The sequence below is a fragment of the Balaenoptera ricei genome, chromosome 9 (assembly GCF_028023285.1).
Source record: "Balaenoptera ricei isolate mBalRic1 chromosome 9, mBalRic1.hap2, whole genome shotgun sequence".
Classification (NCBI taxonomy): Eukaryota; Metazoa; Chordata; class Mammalia; order Artiodactyla; family Balaenopteridae; genus Balaenoptera; species Balaenoptera ricei.
Window position 1 is genome coordinate 42,154,586 of NC_082647.1, and position 21,273 is coordinate 42,175,858.

A 21,273-nucleotide genomic window follows, 5' to 3' on the forward strand; every position below is an offset into this window, starting at 1 on the left:
ATATTTCTGTTTTTGTGCCAGTACCACACTGTCTTGATTACTGTAGCTTTGTAGTATAGTCTGAAGTCTGGGAGCCTGATTCCTCCAGCTCCATTTTTCTTTCTCAAGATTGCTTTGGCTACTTGGGGTCTTTTGTGTTTCCATACGACTTGTGAAATTTTTTGTTCTACTTCTGTGAAAAATGCCATTGGTAGTTTGATAGGGATTTAATTGAATCTGTAGATTGCTTTGGATAGTATAGTCATTTTCACAATGTTGATTCTCCAATCCAAGAATACGATATATCTCTCCATCTGTTTGTATCAACTTTAATTTCTTTCATCAGTGTCTTACAGTTTTCTGCATACAGGTCTTTTGTCTCCTTAGGTAGGTTTATTCCTAGGAATTTTATTCTTTTTGTTGCAATGGTAAACGGGAGTGTTTTCTTAATTTCTCTTTAAGATTTTTCATCATTAGTGTATAGGTATGCAAGAGATTTCTGTGCATTAATTTTGTATCCTGCTACTTTACCAAATTCATTGATTAGCTCTAGTAGTTTTCTGGTGGTACCTTTAGGCTTCTCTATGTATAGTATCATGTCATCTGCAAACAGTGACAGTTTTACTTCTTCTTTTCCAGTTTGGTTTCCTTTTATTTCTTTTTCTTCTCTGATTGCCGTGGCTAGGACTTCGAAAACTGTGTTGAATAATAGTGGTGAGAGTGGACATCCTTGTCTTGTTCCTGATCTTAGAGGAAATGCTTTCAGTTTTTCACCATTGAGAATGATGTTGGCTGTGGGTTTGTCGTATATGGCCTTTATTATGTTGAGGTAGGTTCCCTCTCTGCCCACTTTCTGGAGAGTTTTTTATCATAATTGGATGTTGAATTTTGTCAGAAGCTTTTTCTGCATCTATTGAGATGATCATATGGTTTTTATTTTTCAATTTGTTAATATGGTGTATTACATTGATTGATTTGCGTGTATTGAAGAATCCTTGCATCCCTGGGATAAATATCACTTGATCATGGTGTATCATCCTTTTAATGTGTTATTGGATTCTGTTTGCTAGTATTTTGTTGAGGATTTTTGCATTTATATTCATCAGTGATATTGGTCTGTAGTTTTCTTTCTTTGTGACATCTTTGTCTCGTTTTGGTATCAGGGTGATGGTGGCCTTGTAGAATGTGTTTGGGAGTGTTCCTCCCTCTGCTATATTTTGGAAGAGTTTGAGAAGGATAGGTGTTAGCTCTTCTCTAAATGTTTGATAGAATTCACCTGTGAAGCCATCTGGTCCTGGGCTTTTGTTTGTTGGAAGATTTTTAATCACAGTCTCAATTTCAGTGCTTGTGACTGGTCTGTTTATATTTTCTATTTCTTCCTGGTTCAGTCTCGGAAGGTTGTGCTTTTCTAAGAATTTGTCCATTTCTTCCAAGTTGTCCATTTTACTGGCATAGAGTTGCTTGTAGTAATCGCTCATGATCCTTTGTATTTCTGCAGTGTCAGTTGTTACTTCTCCTTTTTCATTTCTATTTCTATTGATTTGAGTCTTCTCCCTTTTTTTCTTGATGAGTCTGGCTAATGGTTTATCAATTTTGTTTATCTTCTCAAAGAAGCAGCTTTTAGTTTTATTGATCTTTGCTATTGTGTTCTTTGTTTCGATTTCATATATTTTGGCTCTGATCTTTATGATTTCTTTCCTTCTACTAACTTTGGGTTTTGTTTGTACTTCTTTCTCCAGTTCCTTTAGGTGTAAGGTTAGATTGTTTATTTGAGACTTTTCTTATTTCTTGAGGCAGGCTTGTATTGCTATAAACTTCCCTCTTAGAACTGCTTTTGCTGCATCCCATAGGTTTTGGATCATCGTGTTTTCATTGTCATTTGTCTCTACGTATGTTTTGATTTCCTCTTTGATTTTTTCAGTGATCTCTTGGTTATTTAGTAACGTATTGTTTAGCCTCCATGTGTTTGTGTTGTTTATGGTTTTTTCCCTATAATTGATTTCTAATCTCATAGCATTGTGGTCAGAAAAGATACTTGATATGATTTCAGTTTTCTTAAATTTACTGAGGCTTGATTTGTGACCCAAGATGTGATCTATCCTGGAGAATGTTCCATGCGCATTTGAGAAGAAAGTGTAATCTGCTGTTTTTGGATGGAATGTACTATAAATATCAATTAAATCTATCTAGTCTGTTGTGTCATTTAAAGCTTGTGTTTCCTTATTAATTTTCTGTTTGGATGATCTGTCCATTGGTGTAAGTGAGGTGTTAAAGTCCCCCACTGTTATTGTGTTATTGTCAATTTCCTCTTCTGTGGCTGTTAGCAGTTGCTTTATGTATTGAGGTGCTCCTGTGTTGGTGTTTATATTATAAACATATAATATAAACAATTATATGTTTATAATTGTTATATCTTCTTCTTGGATTGATCCCTTGATCATTATGTAGTGTCCTTCCTTGTCTCTTGTACCATTCTTTATTTTAAAGTCTATTTTATCTGGTATGAGTATTGCTACTCCAGCTTTCTTTTGATTTCCATTTGCATGGAATATCTTTTTCCATCCCCTCACTTTAAGCCTGTATGTGTCCCTAGGTATGAAGTGGGTCTCTTGGAGACAGCATATAAATGGGTATTGATTTTGTATCCATTCAGCGAGCTTGTGTCTTTTGGTTGGATCATTTAATCCATTCACGTTTAAGGTAATTATTGATATGTATATTCCTATTACCATTTTCTTAATTGTTTTGTGTTTGTTATTGTAGGTCCTTTTCTTCTCTTGTGTTTCCCACTTAGAGAAGTTCCTTTAGCATTTGTTGTAGAGCTGGTTTGGTGGTGCTGAATTCTCTTAGCTTTTGCTTGTCTGTAAAGCTTTTGATTTCTCCATCGAATCTGAATGAGATCCTTGCCTGGTAGAGTAATCTTGGTTGTAGGTTCTTCCCTTTCGTCACTTTAAATATATCGTGCCACTCCCTTCTGGTTTGTAGAGTTTCTACTGAGAAATCAGCTGTTAACCTTATGGGAGTTCCCTTGTATGTTATTTGTTGTTTTTCCCTTGATGGTTTCAGTAATTTTTGTTTGTCTTTAATTTTTTCCAGTTTGATTACTATGTGTCTCAGCATGTTTCTCCTTGGGTTTATCCTGTATGGGACTGTCTGCACTTCCTGGGTTTAGGTAGCTATGTCCTTTCCCATATTAAGGAATTTTTCAACTATAATCTCTTCAAATATTTTCTCGCGTCCTTTCTCTCTCTCTCCTGCTTCTGGGACCCTATGATGTGAATGTTGTTGCATTTAATGTTGTCCCAGAGGTCTCTTAGGCTGTCTTCATTTCTTTTCAATCTTTTTTCTTTATTCTCTTCCGCAGCAGTTAATTCCACCATTCTGTCTTCCAGGTCACTTATCCGTTCTTCTGCCTCAGTTATTCTGCTATTGATTCCTTCTAGTGTATTTTTCATTTCAGTTATTGTATTGTTCATCTCTGTTTGTTTGTTCTTTAATTCTTCTAGGTGTTTTTTCTTTAATTCTTCTAGGTCTTTGTTAAATGTTTCTTACTTCTTCTCGATCTTTGCCTCCATTCTTTTACCAAGGTCCTGGATTATCTTCACTATCATTATTCTGAATTCTTTTTCTGAAAGATTGCCAATCTCCAGTTCATTTAGTTGTTTTTCTGGGGTTTTATCTTGTTCCTTCATCTGGGACATAGCCCTCTGCCTTTTTATCTTGTCTATCTTTCTGTGAATGTGGTTTTTTTCCACAGGCTGGAGGATTGTAGTTCTTCTTGCTTCTGCTGTCTGCCCTCTGGTGGATGAGGCTATCTAGGAGGCTTGTGCAAGTTTCCTGATGGGAGTGACTGGTGATAGATAGAGCTGGGTGTTGCTCTGGTAGGCAGAGCTCAGTAAAACTTTAATCCACTTGTCTGCTGATGGGTGGGGCTGGGTTCCCTCCCTGTTGGTTGTTTGGCCTGTGGCAACCCAACTCTGGAGCCTACCCGGGTTCTTTGGTGGGGCTAATGGCAGACTCTGGGAGGGCTCACGCCAAGGAGTACTTCCCAGAACTTCCGCTGCCAGTGTCCTTGTCCTCACGGTGAGACAAAGCCACCCCCCGCCTCTGCAGGAGACCCTCCAACACTGGCACGTAGGTCTGAATCAGTCTCTTTTGGGGTCACTGCTCCTTCCCCTGTGTCCTGATGCACACCCTACTTTGTGTGTGCCCTTCAAGAGTGGAGTCTTTGTTTCCCCCAGTCCTGTCGAAGTCCTGCAATCAAATCCTGCTAGCCTTCGAAGTCTGATTCTCTAGGAATTTCTCTTCCCGTTGCCGGACCCCCAGGTTGAGGAGCCTGACGTGGGGCTCAGAACCTTCACTCCAGTGGGTGGACTTCTGTGGTATAAGTGTTCTTCAGTTTGTGAGTCACCCACTCAGCAGTTATGGGATTTGATTTTATTGTGATTGTGCCCCTCGTACTGTCTCATTGTGGCTTCTCCTTTGTCTTTGGATGTGGGGTATCTTTTTTGATGAGTTCCAGTGTCTTCCTGTCGTTGATTGTTCAGCAGTTAGTTGACTCTCAGGCTGACTTTCTCTAACCCCTTCCTTAGGCACCAAGGGCAGGGCTTATTTACAGGCTTAGGAAAGGATTCCCTTGTGTCTTCTGAGAACAGAGTTCAAACTTGCAGTTGGCCCTCAAGCAGCAAGCAACCTGCTTTTAAGCCTAAGTCTCGCTTTGCTCTTATCTTCCATCCATTTCTTCATGTCCTCCAGGTGCTGACTCAGTGGCGGCTGTGCGCACTCGCTCTGGCCGGGGCTCACGATCCCCGCTCTCCGTTTGGCTCCCGCAGGAGCCGGGTTCGGCTGCGGTGGGCACAGTGCAAGTGGGTGGCTCCGTGCCCGGCTCACTGGCTGCGGGACTGGGTAATTGTCTATTGATTTTGGATATATCCTAATCTTCCCATCAGAGAATCCACTCAACTATGAAAAATTAAACCTTTGTTACTTGAGGTCAGTTCTAGTTTTCCCAAACCACATTTTGTTAGCATTGTTTTTCCCATCTCATTTTGAAAATTTTCAAACCTACAGAAATAGGGAAATAATGAAGGAATTAACACTTCTATACCCTTCCTCTGGATTCACCAATTGTTAATATTTTGCCATTTTTGCTTTCTCTCTTCCTCTTTGACTTTAAAAACAGCTTTATTGAGATATATAATTCACATGACATATAATTCATCCATTTAAAATGTACAGTTCAGTGATTTTTATAATATTCGTGGAGTTGCGCAGCCAACACCACTATCTAATTCCAGAACGTTTCATCACCCAAAAAGAAACTTGTACCCATTAGCAGTCATTACCTATTCTCTCTCCCCATTGCTCCTAATGATAAATAACCATTAATCTGCTTTTATTAGTTTTGCCTCTTTTGAACATTTCATATAAATGAAGTCATATAATATGTGATCCTTTGTGGCTGGGTTCTTTTACTTAGCATAATATTTATTTATTTATTTTTACTTAGCGTAATATTTTTAAAGTTTGTTCATATTGTAGCATGTATCAGTATATCAATCCTTTTTATTGCTGAATAATAATCCAGTGCATGGATATGACACCTTTTATTTATCCTTTCACCAGTTAATGGGCATTTGGGTTGTTTCCACTTTTTAGCTGTTATGAATAATGCTATTATGAGCCTTTATTCATAAGTTTATGCTGGTAATTCTCTTGAGTATATGCTTACGAGTGGAATTTTGGGGTTATATGGTAACTCTGTGCTCAGCCTTTTGAGGAACTGCCACGTTTCCAAAGTGAATGCACCATTTTACATTCCCACTGCAGTGTATGACGATTTCTATTTCTCCAAATACTCACCAACACCTACTATTTTCATTTTTTAAATTAATATTGTAACCATCCCTAGTGGGTGTGTAGTGGTTAACTCACTGTGGTTTAGATTTGCATTTTCCTGGTGACTAGTGATGTTGAGCATCTTTTCATGTGATTATTGGCTATTTATGTATTTTCTTTGGAGAACTGTCTGTTTAGATCATTTACCCATTTTTAATTGGTTTGCTTTTTATTATTGAGGTGTAAGAGTTTTTTGTATATTCTAGATAAAAATCTCTTGTCAAATAATCATTTACAAATATTTTCTACTACTCTGTTGTCTTTTCACTTTCTTGATGCTATTCTCTGTGACTTTTTAAAAGCAAGTTGTACACTTGGCATTTCATTCCTTAAAAACTTGAGCATGCATCTCCTAAGACTAAAAACGTTCTCTTCTACTTAAAACAGTATCACTATCACACTTAAGAAAGTGAGTGGTAATTCAGCAATATCAACTACCCCATATACGGTATTTAAATTTCCCCAACTGTTCCAAAAATGTCTTTATAGATGTTAAAAAAAAAAAAAAATCTAGGTCCAATCAGGGTTCATGAATTAGTTTTGGTGGCAATGTCCCTTTAGCCACTTTTAATAGGGAGAGATCTTGAACAGTGTTTTTTTTTGTTTCTCATCATACTGTTTTTTTGTTTTTTAAAAAGTTTTTTAATATTTATTTTATATTGGAGTATAGTTGATTAACAATGTTGTGTTAGTTTCAGGTATACAATGAAGTGCTTCAGTTATGCGAAGTTCTTTACCCATTTAGTTACTACAGAATTTGACCACAGTTCCCTTGGCTATACAGTAGGTCCTTGTTGGTTATTTATTTTCATTATTGTAGTGTATATATATCAGTCCCAAACTGCTAGTTTATCCCTGCCCCCTACCATTCCCCTTTGTTAACCATAAGTTTGTATTCTAAGTCTGTGAATCTGTTTCTGTTTTGGAAATAACTTTATTTGTATCATTTTCTTGATTCACCATATAGCGATATCAGAAGATATTTGTCTTTCTCTGTCTGACTGACTTCACTAAGTATGATAATCTCCAGGTCCATTCATGTTGCTGCCAGTGGCATTATTTCATCCTTTTTAATGGCTGAGTAATATTCCATTGATCATATTTACCACATCTTCTTTATCCACTCTTCTGTTGATGGATATTTAGGTTGCTTCCATGTCTTGGTTACTATAAGCAGTGCGGCAATGAACATTGGGGTGCGTGTATCCTTTCAAACCATGGTTTTTGCCAGATATGTGCCCAGGAGTGGCATTGCTGGATCATATGGTAGCTCTATTTTTCATGTTTTTAAGGAACTTCCATATTTTTCTCCATAGTGACTGTACCAATTTACATTCCCACCTACAGTCTAGGAGGGTTCTCTTCTCAACACCCTCTTCAGCATTTATTGTTTGTAGATTTTTTTTTTCAGGTTCTATTCAGCTCTTTTATTTTACATATACAGGAAGTCGAGTTCTGGATCCCATGTTTGTACATTTTTGATGATGGCCATTCTGACTGGTGTGAGGTGATATCTAATTGTAGTTTTGATTTGCATTTATCTAATAATTAGCAAAGTTGAGCGTCTCTCCATGTGCCTTGTGGCCATCTGTCTGTCTTTGGAGAAATGTCTGTTTTGGTCTTCTGCCCATTTTTTGATTGGGTTGTTTGCTTTTTATGATATTGATGTTCATGAGCTGTTTGTAAACTTTGGAGATTAATCCCTTGTCGGACGCATCATTTGCCAGTATTTTCTCCCATTGTGTGGGTTATCTTTCCTTTTGTTTATGATTTCCTCTGCTGTGCAAAAGCTTCTGAGTTTCATTAGGTCCCTTTTTTTTTTTTGGTACTACTATTTATGTATTTTTTACATCTTATTGGAGTATAATTGCTTTACAGTGTTGTTAGTTTCTGCTGTATAACAAAGTGAATCCACTGTATATATACATACATCCCCATAATACCTCCCTCTTGAGCCTCCCTCCCATCCTCCCTATCCCACCCCTTTAGGTGGTCAGAAAGCACTGAGTGGATCTCCCTGTGCAATGCAGCTGCTTCCCAGTAGCTATCTATTTTACATTTGGTAGTATATATATACTACTCTCTCACTTCGCTCCAGCTTGCCCTTCCCCCCCTCCTGTGTCCTCACGTCCATTCTCTGCCTCTGCGTCTTTATTCCTGTCCTGCCCCTAGGTTCTTCAGAACCATTTTTTTTTTATTCCATATATATGTGTTAGCATACGGTATTTGTTTTTCTCTTTCTGACTTACTTCACTCTGTGTGACAGACTCTAGGTCCATCCACCTTACTACAAATAACTCAATTTCGTTTCTTTTTATTTTTATTAATTTCTTTATTTAATTCTTGAATTTTATTTTATTTATTTTTTTATACAGCACGTTCTTACTAGTGATCAGTTTTATACACATCAGTGTATACATGTCAATCCCAATCTCACAATTCATCACACCCCCACCCCCACCCCCCCGGCCGCTTTCCCCCCTTGGTGTCCATACGTTTGTTCTCTACATCTGTGTCTCAATTTCTGCCCTGCAAACCGGTTCATCTGTACCATTTTTCTAGCTTCCACATATATGCGTTAATATACGATATTTGTTTTTCTCTTTCTGACTTACTTCACTCTGTATAACAGTCTCTAGATCCATCCACCTCTCAACAAATGACCCAATTTTGTTCCTTTGTATGGCTGAGTAATATTCCATTGTATATATGGACCACATCTTCTTTATCCATTCGTCTGTTGATGTGCATTTAGGTTGCTTCCATGACCTGGCTGTTGTAAATAGTGCTGCAATGAACATTGGGGTGCATGTGTCTTTTTGAATTATGGTTTTCTCTGGGTATATGCCCAGTAGTGGGATTGCTGGATCGTATGGTAATTCTATGTTTAGTTTTTTAAGGAACCTCCATACTGTTCTCCGTAGTGGCTGTATCAATTTACATTCCGAGCAACAGTGCAAGAGGGTTCCCTTTTCTCCACACCCTCTCCAGCATTTGTTGTTTGTAGATTTTCTGATGATGCCCATTCTAACTGGTGTGAGGTGATACCTCATTGTAGTTTTGACTTGCGTTTCTCTAATAATTAGTGATGTTGAGCAGGTTTTCATGTGCTTCTTGGCCATCTGTATGCCTTCTTTGGAGAAATGTCTATTTAGGTCTTCTGCCCATTTTGGGACTGGGTTGTTTGTTTTTTTAATATTGAGCTGCATGAGTTTATATATTTTGGAGATTAATCCTTTGTCTGTTGATCCATTCGCAAATATTTTCTCCCTTTCTGAGGGTTGTCTTTTGGTCTTGTTTATGGTTTCCTTTGCTGTGCAACTGCTTTGAAGTTTCATTAGGTCCCATTTGTTTATTTTTGTTTTTATTTCCATTACTCTAGGAGCTGGATCAAAAAAGATATTGCTGTGATTTATGTCAAAGAGTGTTCCTATGTTTTCCTCTAAGAGTTTTATAGTGTCTGGTCTTACATTTAGGTCTCGAATCCATTTTGAGTTTATTTTTGTGTCTGGTGTTAGGGAGTGTTCTAATTTCATTCTTTTAAATGTAGCTGTCCAGTTTTCCCAGCACCACTTATTGAAGAGGCTGTCTTTTCTCCATTGTATATTCTAGCCTCCTTTATCAAAAATAAGGTGACCATATGTACATGGGTTTATCTCTGGGCTTTCTATCTTGTTCCATTGATCTATATTTCTGTTTTTGTGCCAGTACCATACTGTCTTGATTACTGTAGCTTTGTAGTATAGTCTGAAGTCAGGGAGCCTGATTCCTCCAGCTCCGTTTTTCTTTCTCAAGATTGCTTTGGCTATTCACGTCTTCTGTGTTTCCATACCAATTGTAAAATTTTTTGTTCTAGTTCTGTGAAAAATGCCATTGGTAGTTTGATAGGGATTTAATTGAATCTGTAGACTGCTTTGGGTAGTATAGCCATTATCACAGTGTTGAGTATTCCGATCCAAGAACATGGTATATCGCTCCATCTGTTTGTATCATCTTTGATTTCTTTCATCAGTGTCTTATAGTTTTCTGCATACAGGTCTTTTGTCTCCTTAGGTAGGTTTATTCCTAGGTATTCTATTCTTTTTGTTGCAGTGCTAAATGGGAGTGTTTCCTTAATTTCTCTTTCAGATTTTTCATCATTAGTGTATAGGAATGCAAGAGATTTCTGTGCATTAATTTTGTGTCCTACTTTACCAAATTCATTGATTAGCTCTAGTAGTTTTCTGGTAGCATCTTTAGGATTCTCTATGTATAGTATCATGTCATCTGCAAACAGTGACAGTTTTACTTCTTCTTTTCCAAATTGGATTCCTTTTATTTCTTTTTCTTATTGCTGTGGCTAAAACTTCCAAAACTATGTTGAATAATGGTGGTGAGAGTGGGCACCCTTCTCTTGTTCCTGATCTTACAGGAAATGGTTTCAGTTTTTCACCATTGAGAATGATGTTGGCTGTGGGTTTGTCATATATGGCCTTTATTATGTTGAGGTAGGTTCCCTCTATCCCCGCTTTCTGGAGGGTTTCTATCTTGTTTAATGTATCATTTAAAAGTTGTGTTTCCTTATTTACTTGCATTTTGGATGATCTCTTCATTGGTGAAAGTGGGGTGTTAAAGTCCCCTACTATGAATTGTGTTACTGTCAATTTCCTCTTTTATGGCTGTTAGCATTTGCCTTATGTATTGAGGTGCTCCTATGTTGGGTGCATAAATATTTACAATTGCTATATCTTCTTCTTGGATTGATCCCTTGATCATTATGTAGTGTCCTTCTTTGCCTTGTAATAGTCTTTACTTTAAAGTCTATTTTGTCTGATAGGAGAATTGGTACTCCAGCTTTCTTTTGATTTCCATTTGCATGGAATATCTTTTTCCATCCCCTCACTTTCAGTCTGTATGTGACCCTAGGTCTGAAGTGGGTATCTTGTAGACAGCATATATACGGGTCTTTTTTTTGTATCCGTTGCGCAAGTGTGTGTCTTTTATTTGGAGCATTTAATCCGTTTACATTTAAGACAATTATCAATATGTATGTTCCTGTTACCATTTTCTTAGTTGTTCAGTTGTTTTTATAGGTCTTTTCCTTCTCTTGTGTTTCCTGCCTAGAGAAGTACCTTTAGCATTTGTTGTAAAGCTCGTTTGGTGGTGGTGAATTCTCTTAACTTTTGTTTGTCTGTAAAGGTTTTAATTTCTCCGTCGAATCTGAATGATATCCTTGCTGGGTAGCGTAATCTTGGTTGTAGCTTTTCCCCTTTCATCACTTTAAATATGTCCTGCCAGTCCCTTCTGGCTTGCAGAGTTTCTGCTGAAAGATCTGCTGTTAACCTTATGGGGATTCCCTTGTATGTTATTTGTTGCTTTTCCCTTGCTCCTTTTAATATTTTTTCTTTGTGTTTAATTTTTGGTAGTTTGATTAATATGTGTCTTGGTGTGTTTCTCCTTGGATTTATCCTGTATGGGACTCTCTGCGCTTCCTGGACTTGATTATTTCCTTTCCCATGTTAGGGAAGTTTTCAACTATAATCTCTTCAAATATTTTCTCTGACCCTTTCTTTTTCTCTGCTTCTCTTGGTCCCCTGTAATTTGAACGTTGGAGCATTTAATGTTGTCCCAGAGGTCTCTGAGACCGTCCACAATTCTTTTCATTCTTTTTTCTTTTATCTGCTCTGCAGCAGTTATTTCCACTATTCTATCTTCCAGGTCACTTATCCATTCTTCTGCCTCAGTTATTCTGCTGTTGATTCCTTCTAGAGTATTTTTAATTTCATTTATTGTGTTGCTCATCTTTTGTTTGCTCTTTAGTTCTTCTAGGTCCTTGTTAAACGTTTCTTGTATTTTCTCCATTCTATTTCTGAGATTTTTGGATCATCTTTACTATCATTTCTCTGAATTCTTTTTCAGGTAGACTGCCTATTTCCTCTTCATTTGTTAGGTCTGGTGTGTTTTTACCTTGCTCCTTCATCTGCTGTGTGTTTTTCTGTCTTCTCATTTTGTTTAACTTACTGTGTTTGGGGTCTCCTTTTCGCAGGCTGCAGGTTCATAGTTCCTCTTATTTCTGGTGTCTGCCCCCAGTGGGTGAGGTTGGTTCAGTGGCTTATGTAGGCTTCCTGGTTGGAGGGCCTGGTGCCTGTGTTCTAGAAGATGGGGCTGGATCTTGACCCTCTGGTGGGCAGGGCCACATCCAGTGGTGTGTTTTGGGGTGTCTGTGAACTTAGTGTGACGTTAGGCAGCCTCTCTGCTAATGGGTGGGGTTGTTTTCCTGTCTTGCTAGTTGTTTGGCATGGGGCATCCAGCACTGGAGCTTGCTGGCCGTGAGTGGAACTGGGTCTTAGTGTTGAGATGGAGATCTCTGGGAGAGCTCTCTCTGATTAATATTACATGGGGCTGGAAGGTCTCTGGTGGCTCAACGTCCTGGACTCAGCTCTCTCACCTCAGGGGCTCCGGCCTGACGCCCAGCCAGAGCGCCAACACTGCCAGCTGCTTGGCTCAGAAGAAAAGGAAGAAAAAAAAAACGTACAGAACTCCAAGACAAATGGTAAAAGCAAAGCTAAACAGACAAAATCACACAAACATACACACACACTCACAAAAGAAGAAAGAAAAAGGAAGAGAGCAACCGAACCAATAAACAAACACACAAATAAAAGCAATCACTAAAAAGTAAACTAACATAAACATAAAACCAAAAACAGATCAAATGGAGAAAGCAAACCCCAGGTCCACAGTTGCCCCCAAAGTCCACCGCCTCAATTTTAGGAACACTCATTGTCTATTCAGATATTCCAGGGTTTACCAAGCTGACTGGGGTGATTGAGTCCGCTGCTCCTGAGGCTGCACCTCAGGAGAAAGTTCCCTTTCTCTTCTTTGTTTGCACAGCTCCGAGGTTCAGTTTGGTTTTGGCCTTGACTCTGGGTGTAGGCTGCCCTCAGGCGTCTGTTCCCTGCCCAGACGGGAGCGGGTTAAAGCAGTGGCTTATTAGAGGTCTTCTCCTCACTCAGGTTGGGGAGAGGGAGGGGTACAGTAGTCACAATTGGAATGCAGGGCGTGCCTGTGGCGGTAGAGGCTGGCATGACATTGCAGCAGCCTGAGGTGTGCCGTGTGTTCTCCTGGGGAAGTTGGCCCTGGATCACAGGACCCTGGCAGTGGCATTCTGCACAGGCTCTCGGGAGGGTGTGGGTAGTAACCTACACTTGCACACAGGATCCTTAGTGGCAGCGGCAGCAGCGGTAGCGGTCCATGCCTACCTCTGGCATCCATGATAATAGCTGCAGCTCACTCCCATCTCTGGAGCTCGCTTAGGCAGTGCTCTGTCATCTGAGGGCACACAGGGCAGGAAGACCCTCTTCTCACACACCCCGAGACAATGGTCTCTTGCCTCTTAGGCAGTTCCAGACTTTTTCCCAGACTCCCTTCCGGCTAGCTGTGGTGCACTAGCCCCCTTCAGGCTGTCTTCACACAGCCAACCCCAGTCCTCTCCCTGGGGTCTGACCTCCGAAGCCCGAGCCTCAGCTCCCAGCCCCCACCCGCCCTGGCCGGTGAGCAGAGAAGCCTCTCAGGCTAGTGAGTGGTAGTTGGCACTGATCCTCTGTGGGGGGATATCTCTGCTTTGCCCTCTGCACCCCTGTTACCTCAGTCTTCTCTGTGGCTCCGAAGCTCTACCCCGACTTCCCGGCCAGTGAGGGCGCTTCCTAGTGTGTGGAAACTTTTCCTCCTTCACAGCTCCCTGCCAGAGGTGCAGGTCCCATCCCTATTCTTTTGTCTCTGTTTTTTCTTTTTTCTTTTGCCCTACCCAGGTACATGGGGATTTTCTTGCCTTTTGGGAAGTCTGAGGTCTTCTGCCGGCATTCAGTAGGTGTTCTACAGGAGGTGTTCCACGTGTAGATGTATTTTTGATGTATTTGTGGGGAGGAAGGTAATGTCCATGTCTTACTCTTCCGCCGTCTTGAAGGTCTCCCCCATTTTTAATTTTTATTTTAAACTCAAGTATAGTTGATTAACAGTGTTGTGTTAGTTTCAGGTGTACATCAAACCAATTCAGTTATAGCTATACCTGTATTTATTGTTTCTCCAAATCTTTTCCCATTTATGTTACTGGAGAATATTGAGCAGAAATCCCTGTGTTATACAGTAGGTCCTTGTTGGTTATCTATTTTCATTATTGTAGTATGTATATGTCAATCCCAAACTACCAATTTATCCCTGCCGTCCACCTTTCCCTTTTGGTAACTCTATGTGTGTATTCTAAGTCTTTGAGTCTGTTTCTGTTTTGTAAATATGTTCATTTGTATCATTTTTTAAAAATTCTGCATATAAGTGATATCAGATGATATTTGTCTTTCTCTGTCTGACTTGCTTCACTTAGCACAATAATCTTCAGGTCTATTCATGTTGCTGCCAATGGCATTATTTCATTCTTTTTAATGGCTAAGTAATATTCCATTGGATATACGTACCACATCTTCTTTATCCACTCTTCTGTCAGTGGACATTTAGGTTCCTTCCATGTCTTGGTTATTGTAAACAGTGCTGCAGTGAACACTGGGTGCCTGTATCCTTTCAAACCATGGTTTTCGCCAGATATATGCCAAACAGTGGGATTGCTGTATCATATGGTAGCTCTTATTAGTTTTTTGAGGAACCTCCGTACTGTTCTTCATAGTGGCTATACCAATTTACATTCCCACCAACAAGTAGGAGGGTTCCCTTTTCTCTACACCCGCTCCAGCATTCATTGTTGGTAGACTCTTTGATGATGGCCATTCTGTCTGGTGTGAGGTGATATCTCACTGTAGTTTTGATTTGCATTTCTCTAATAGTGATGTTGAGCCTTTCTCTATGTGCCTCTTTGCTATCTGTATGTCTTCTTTGGTGAAATGTCTATTTAGTTTTTTTTTTTTTATTGGAGTATAGTTGCTTTACAATGTTGTGTTAGTTTCTGCTGACAACAAAGTGAATCAGTTATACGTATACATATATCCACTCTTTTTTAGATTTTCTTTCCATTTAGGTCACCACAGATCATTGAGTACAGTTCCCTGTGCTATACAGTAGGTTCTCATTAGTTATCTGTTTTATACATAGTAGTGTATATATGTCAATCCCAATCTCCCAATTCGTCCCACCCACCCCCTTTCCCCCTTGGTAACCATAAGTTCTCTACATCTGTGACTCTATTTTTGCTTTGCAAATAAGTTCATATGTACCATTTTTCTAGATTCCACATGTAAGCAATATTATACAATATTTGTTTTTCTCTTTCTCACTGACTTCACTCTGTATGACAATCTCTGGATCCATCCATGTCTCAGCAGATGGCACTGTTTTGTTCCTTTTTATGGCTGAGTACTATTCTATTGTGTATATGTACCACATCTTTATCCATTCCTGTGTTGATGGACATTTAGGTTGTTTCCACGTCCTGGCTATTGTAAATAGTGCTGCAATGAACATCAGGATGCATGCATCCTTTCAAATTATGGTTTTCTCCGGATACATGCCTAGGAGTGGGATTGCTGGGTCATATGGTAGCTCTGTTTTTAGTTTTTTAAGGAACCTCCATACTGTTCTCCCCACTGGCTGTACCAATTTACATTCCCACCAACAGTGTAGGAGGGTCCCCTTTTCTCCACACCCTCTCCAGTATTTATTGATTATAGATTTTTTGATGATGACCATTCTGACTGGTGTGAGGTGATACCTCATTGTAGTTTTGGTTTGCATTTCTCTGATAATTAGTGATGTTGAGCATCTTTTCATATGTTTGTTGGCCATCTGTATGTCTTCTTTAGTGAAATGTCTATTTAGGTCTTCCGCCCATTTTTTGATTGGGTTGTTTGTTTTGATATTGTGCTGCATGAACTGTTTGTAAATTTTGGAGATTAATCACTTGTCAGTCAAATCATTTGCCAGATCTTTCCTTTCATTGTGTGGGTTGCCTTTCCTTTTGTTTGTGGGTTCCTCTGCTGCACAAGAGCCTTTGAGTTTCATTAGGTCCCATTTGTTTTTTTATTTTTATTTTAAATTGGAGTATAGTTGATTAACAATGTTGTCTTACTTTCAGGTGTACAGCAAAGTGATTCAGTTGTACATATACATGTATCTATTGTTTCTCAAGTTCTTTTCACATATAGGTTATTAGAGAATATTAAGCAGAGTTCCCTATGCTATGCAGTAGGTCCTTCTTGGTTATCTATTTTCAATAGAATAGTGTGTATATTTCAATCCCAAACTCACAATTTATCCCTGACCTCCACCTTTGCTCTTTGTTAACCTAAGTGTGCTTTCTAAGTCCGTGAATCTTTTTCTGTTTTGTAAATATGTTCATTTGTATCATTGTTTTTAGATTTTGCATGTAAGCAATATCAGATGATATTTGTTTTTCCTCTGTCTGACTTACTTCACTTACTACGATAATTTCCAGGTCCATTCATGTTGCTGCTAATGGCATTATTTCATCCTTTTTAATGGCTGAGTAATATTCCATTGGACATAGGTACCACATCTTCTTTATCCACTCTTCTGTCGATGGACATGTAGGTTGCTTCCATGTCTTGGTTACTGTAAACAGTGCTGCAGTGAACACTGGGGTGCCTGTATCCTTTCAAACCGGGGTTTTTGCCAGATATATGCCCAAGAGTGGGATTCCTGAATCATACGTTGCTCTGGGAAACAGATTGAAAAAGATACTGCTGCGATTTATTTCACAGAGTGTTCTTCCTATGTTTTCTTCTAAGAGTTTTATAACATCAGGTCTTACATTTAGTTCTTTAATTCATTGAGTTTATTTTTGTGTATGGTGTAAAAGAATGTTCTAATTTCATTCTTTTCCTATAGCTGTCCAGTTTTCTCAACACCATTTATTGAAGAGACTGTCGTTTCTCCATTGTATAGTCTTACCTTTTTTATTGTAGATCAATCGACCACAGGTGCATGTGTTTATTTCTGGGCTTCTGTCCTGTTCCATTGATCTATATTTTTGTTTTTGTACCTGTACCATAGTGTTTTGATGATTGTAACTTTGTAGTATAGTCTAAAATCAGGGAGACTGATTCCTCCAGGTCCATTTTTTTTCCCCCCTTAAGATTACTTTGGCTATTCGTGGTGTTTTGTGTTTTCATATAGATTAAAAATTTTTTTTTGTTCTAGTTCTGTGAAAAATGTTATTCATAATTTGATAGGGATTGCATTGAATGTGTAGATTGCCTTGGGTAGTATAGTCATTTTGACAATATTGATTCTTCCAGTGCAAGAGCATGATATATCCTTCCATCTGTTTGTGTCATCTTTGATTTCTTTCATCAGTGTCTAATAGTTTTCAGAGTACTGGTGTTTTGTCTCCTTAGGTAGGTTTATTTCTAGGTTTTTTTTTTTTGGATGCAATGGTAAATGGGATTGTTTCCTTAATTTCTTTTTGAGATATTTTGTTGTTAGTGTATAGAAATGCAAAGGATTTGTGTTTATTAATTGTTTCATCTTGCAATCTAACCTAGTTCACTGAACTTCAGCAGTTTTCTGGGAGCATCTTTAGGATTTTCTATGTATAGTATCATTTCTTCTGCAAACAGTAACAGTTTTATTTCTTCCTTTCCAGTTTGGATTCCTGTTATTTTTTTCTTCTCTGATTGCTGTGGCTAGGACTTCCAAAACTATGTTGTATAAAAGTGGTGAGAGTGGACATCCTTGTCTTGTTCCTGATCTTAGAGGAAATGCTTTCAGTTTTTACCACTGAGAATGATGTTGGCAGTGGGCTTGTCATATGGCCTTTATTATGTTGAGGTAGGTTCCCTTTATGCCCACTCTCTGGAGAGATTTTATCATAAATGGGTGTTGAATTTTTTCAAAAGCTTTTTCTGCATCTTTTGAGATGATCATGTAGTTTTTATTCTTCAGTTCGTTGATGTGGTGTAATACACTGATTGATTTGCGGATACTGAAAAAGCCTTGCATCCCTGAGATAAATCCCAGTTGATCATGTTGTATGATTCTTTTTTTTTAAATAAATTTATTTATTTTTGGCTGCATTGAGTCTTCGTTGTTGGGTCTCTATTGCTGCGCACGGGCTTTCTCTAGTTGCAGCACGTGGGGTCTACTCTTCGTTGTGGTGCACAGGCTCTAGGTGTGTGGGCTTCAGTAGTTGTGGCACGCAGGCTCAGTAGTTGTGCCTCGCAGGCTCTAGAGGGCAGGCTCAGTAGTTGTGGCACACTGGCTCAGTAGTTGTGGCACACGGGCTCAGTAGTTGTAGCACACGGGCTTAGTTGCTTCAAGGCACGTGGGATCTTCCCAGACCAGGGCTCGAACCCATGTCCCCTGCATTGGCAGGCAGATTCTCAACCACTGTGCCACCAGGGAAGTTCTGTTTGATTCTTTTAATGTATGTTGGATTCAGTTTCCTAGTATTTCGTTGAGTTTTTTGCATCTATGTTCATCAGTGATATTGGCCTATAATTTTCTTTGTTTGTGGTATCTTTGTATGGTTTTGGTATCAGGGTGATGGTGGCCTCATAGAATGAGTTTGGGAGTGTTCTTTCCTCTGCAGTTTGTTTTTGGAATAGTTTGAGGATAGGTGTTAACTCTTCTCTAAATGTTTGATAGAATTCACCTGTGAAGCCATCTTGCCCTGGACTTTTGTTTATTGGGAGTTTCTTAATCACAGTTTCAATTTCAGTACTTGTGATTGGTCTGTTCATATTTTGTACTTCTTCCTGGTTCAGTCTTGGGAGATTGTACCTTTCTAAGAATTTGTCCATTTCTTTCAGGTTGTCCATTTTATTGGCATGTAGTTGCTTGTAGTAGTCTCTTATGATCTTTTGTATTTCTGTGGTGTCTGTTGTAACTTCTTTTTAATTTCTAATTTTATTGATTTGAGCTCTCTCCCCTTTTTTGTTCATGAGTTTGGATAAAGTTTTATCAATTTCCTTTATCTTTTCGAAGAACCACCTTTTAGTTTCTTTGATCTTTTCTATTGTTTTCTTCATCTATAATTCTTTTATGTCCACTCTGATCTTTATGATTTCTTCTACTAACTTTGTGCTTTGTTTGTTCTTCTTTCTATAGTTGTTTAGGTGTTAGAGTATGCTCGTTATTTGAGATTTTCCTTGTTTCCTGAGGTAAGATTGTATTGCTATAAACTTTCCTCTTAAAACAGCTTTTGCTGAGTCCCATAGGTTTTAGATTATTGTGTTTTTGTTTTCTTTTGTCTCTGGGACATTTTTTGATTTCCTCTTTGACTTCTTCAGTGATCCATTGGTCATTTAATAGTATACTGTTTAGCCTCCACGTGTTTGTGGTTTTTACAGTGTTTTTCTTGTAGTTGATTTCTAATCTTATAGTATTGTGGTTGGAAAAGATGCTTGATATGACTTCAGTTTTCTTCAGTTTACTGAGGCTTGCTTTGCAGCCCAGCTTGTGATCTATCCTGGAAAATGTTGCATGTGCACTTGAGAAGAACATGTATTCTTGTGCTTTTAAATGGAATGCTTTATATATATCAGTTACATCCATCTGCTCTAATTGTCATTTAAAGCCTTTGTTTTCTTGTGGCTTTTCTATCTGGATGATCTGTCCATTGATGCAAATGGGGTGTTAAAGTCCCCCACTAGTATTATTTTACTGTCGATTTCTCCTTTTATGGCTGATAGTATTTGCCTTATATATTGAGGTGCTCCTATTTTGGGTGCATATGTATTTACAGTTGTTTTATCTTCTTGGATAGATTCCTTGATCATTATGTAGTGTTGTTCTTTGTGTCTTGAAACAGTCTTTATTTTAAAGTCTATTTGTCTGATATTAGTGTTGCTACTCCAGCTTTCTTTTCATTTCCATTTGCATGGAGTATCTTTTTCTGCTCCCTCACTTTCAGTCTGTATGTTTCCGTGGGTCTGAAGTCGGTCTCTTGTAGACAGCATATATATGGGTCTTGTTTTTCTATCTATTCAGCCAGTCTATGTGTTTTGGTTGGAGCATTTAATCCATTTATGTTTAAGGTAGTTATCGATATGTATGTTCCTGTTACCATTTTCTTAATTGTTTTGGGTTTGTTTTTGTAAGTCTTTTTTCTTCCCTTCCTCTTCTGTTCTCTTCTTTTGTTATTTGATGGCTAACTTTAGTGTTGTGTTTTTGGATTCCTTTTTCTTTTGTGTGTGTGTGTGTATCTATTGTCGATTTTTAGTTTGCAGTTACCAAGAGTTGTTGATGTAGCAGTCTCTATACAAAAATATTGTTTTAAGTTGCTGGTCTTTTAATTTCAAATGCATTTCAGTATCCTGCATTTGTACTCTCCTCTTCTCACAATTGCTTGTTTTGATATCATGTTTGTATGTGGATGATTTCCTACCTTTACTCTATGCTTGCCTTTCCTGCTGAGCTTTTCGGGGTTTTTTTGTTTGTTTCTAGTTTTGGTCTTGTCTTTTCCGCCTAAATAAGTTCCTTTAGCATTTGTTGCAAAGCTGGTCTGATGGTGCTGAATTCTCTTAGCTTTTGGTTGTTTGTAAAGCTTTTTTTTTTTTTTTTTGGCTACATTGGGTCTTCATTGCTGCACGGGAGCTTTCTCTAGTTGTGGCCAGTGGGGGCTACTCTTCGTTGCGGTGTGTGGGCTTCTCATTGCGGTGCCTTCTCTTGTTGTGGAGCATGGGCTCTAGGCGCCTGGGCTTCAGTAGTTGCAGCACACAGGCTCAGTAGTTGCAGCATGCGGGCCCTAGAGCACATGAGCTTCAGTAGTTGAGGCATGTGGGCTCAGCAGTTGCAGCACATGGGCTCTAGGGCATGCGGGCTTCAGTAGTTGTGGCGCGTGGGCTTAGTTGCTCCACGGCGTGTGGGACCTTCTTAGACCAGGTATCGAACCAGTGTCCCTGCATTGGCAGGCGGATTCTTAATCACTGCACCACCAGGGAAATCCCATCTGTAAAGCTTTTGATTTCTCTGTGGAATCTGAATGAGAGCCTTGCTGGGTAGAGTATTCTTGGTTGTAGGTTCTTCCCTTTTTTCACTTTAAATATATCATGCTACTTCCTTATCACCTACACAGTTTCTGCTGAGAAATCAGCTGATAACCTTATGGGGTTCCCTTGTATGTTATTTGTTGCTTTTCCCTTGCTCCTTTTAATATTTTTTCTTTGAATTTAATTTTTGTTAGTTTGATTAATATGTGTCTTGGTGTGTTTTTCCTAGGGTTTATCCTGTATGGGACTCTCTGCACTTCCTGGAATTGGGTGGCTATTTCCTTATCCATGTTAGGGAAGTGTTCGACTATAATCTCTTCAAATGTTTTCTCAGACCCTTTCTTTTTCTCTTCTTTTTCTTGGACCCCTATAATCCAAATGTTGGTGCATTACTGTTGTCCTGGAGGTCTCTGAGACTGTCATCAATTCTTTTCATTCTTTTTTCTTTATTCTGCTCCTCAGC

The 21,273-nt window shown here is 38.8% G+C and overlaps 1 protein-coding gene across 5 annotated transcripts in view; it reads left to right on the forward strand.

Annotated features, from left to right (window-relative positions):
• MATCAP2 (microtubule associated tyrosine carboxypeptidase 2) overlaps window positions 1–21,273 on the forward strand; it is an 89,526-nt gene that overhangs the window by 46,751 nt on the left and 21,502 nt on the right. For 4 of the 5 annotated variants that reach the window (XM_059932702.1, XM_059932699.1, XM_059932698.1 and 1 more), the window contains exon 6: window positions 4,735–4,884. The exons of the other annotated variant lie outside the window; for it this stretch is intronic. In XM_059932702.1, coding sequence (XP_059788685.1) covers window positions 4,735–4,884 — 150 coding nt within the window. The remainder of the gene's footprint in view (window positions 1–4,734; window positions 4,885–21,273) is intronic. 5 annotated transcript variants of the gene reach the window in all.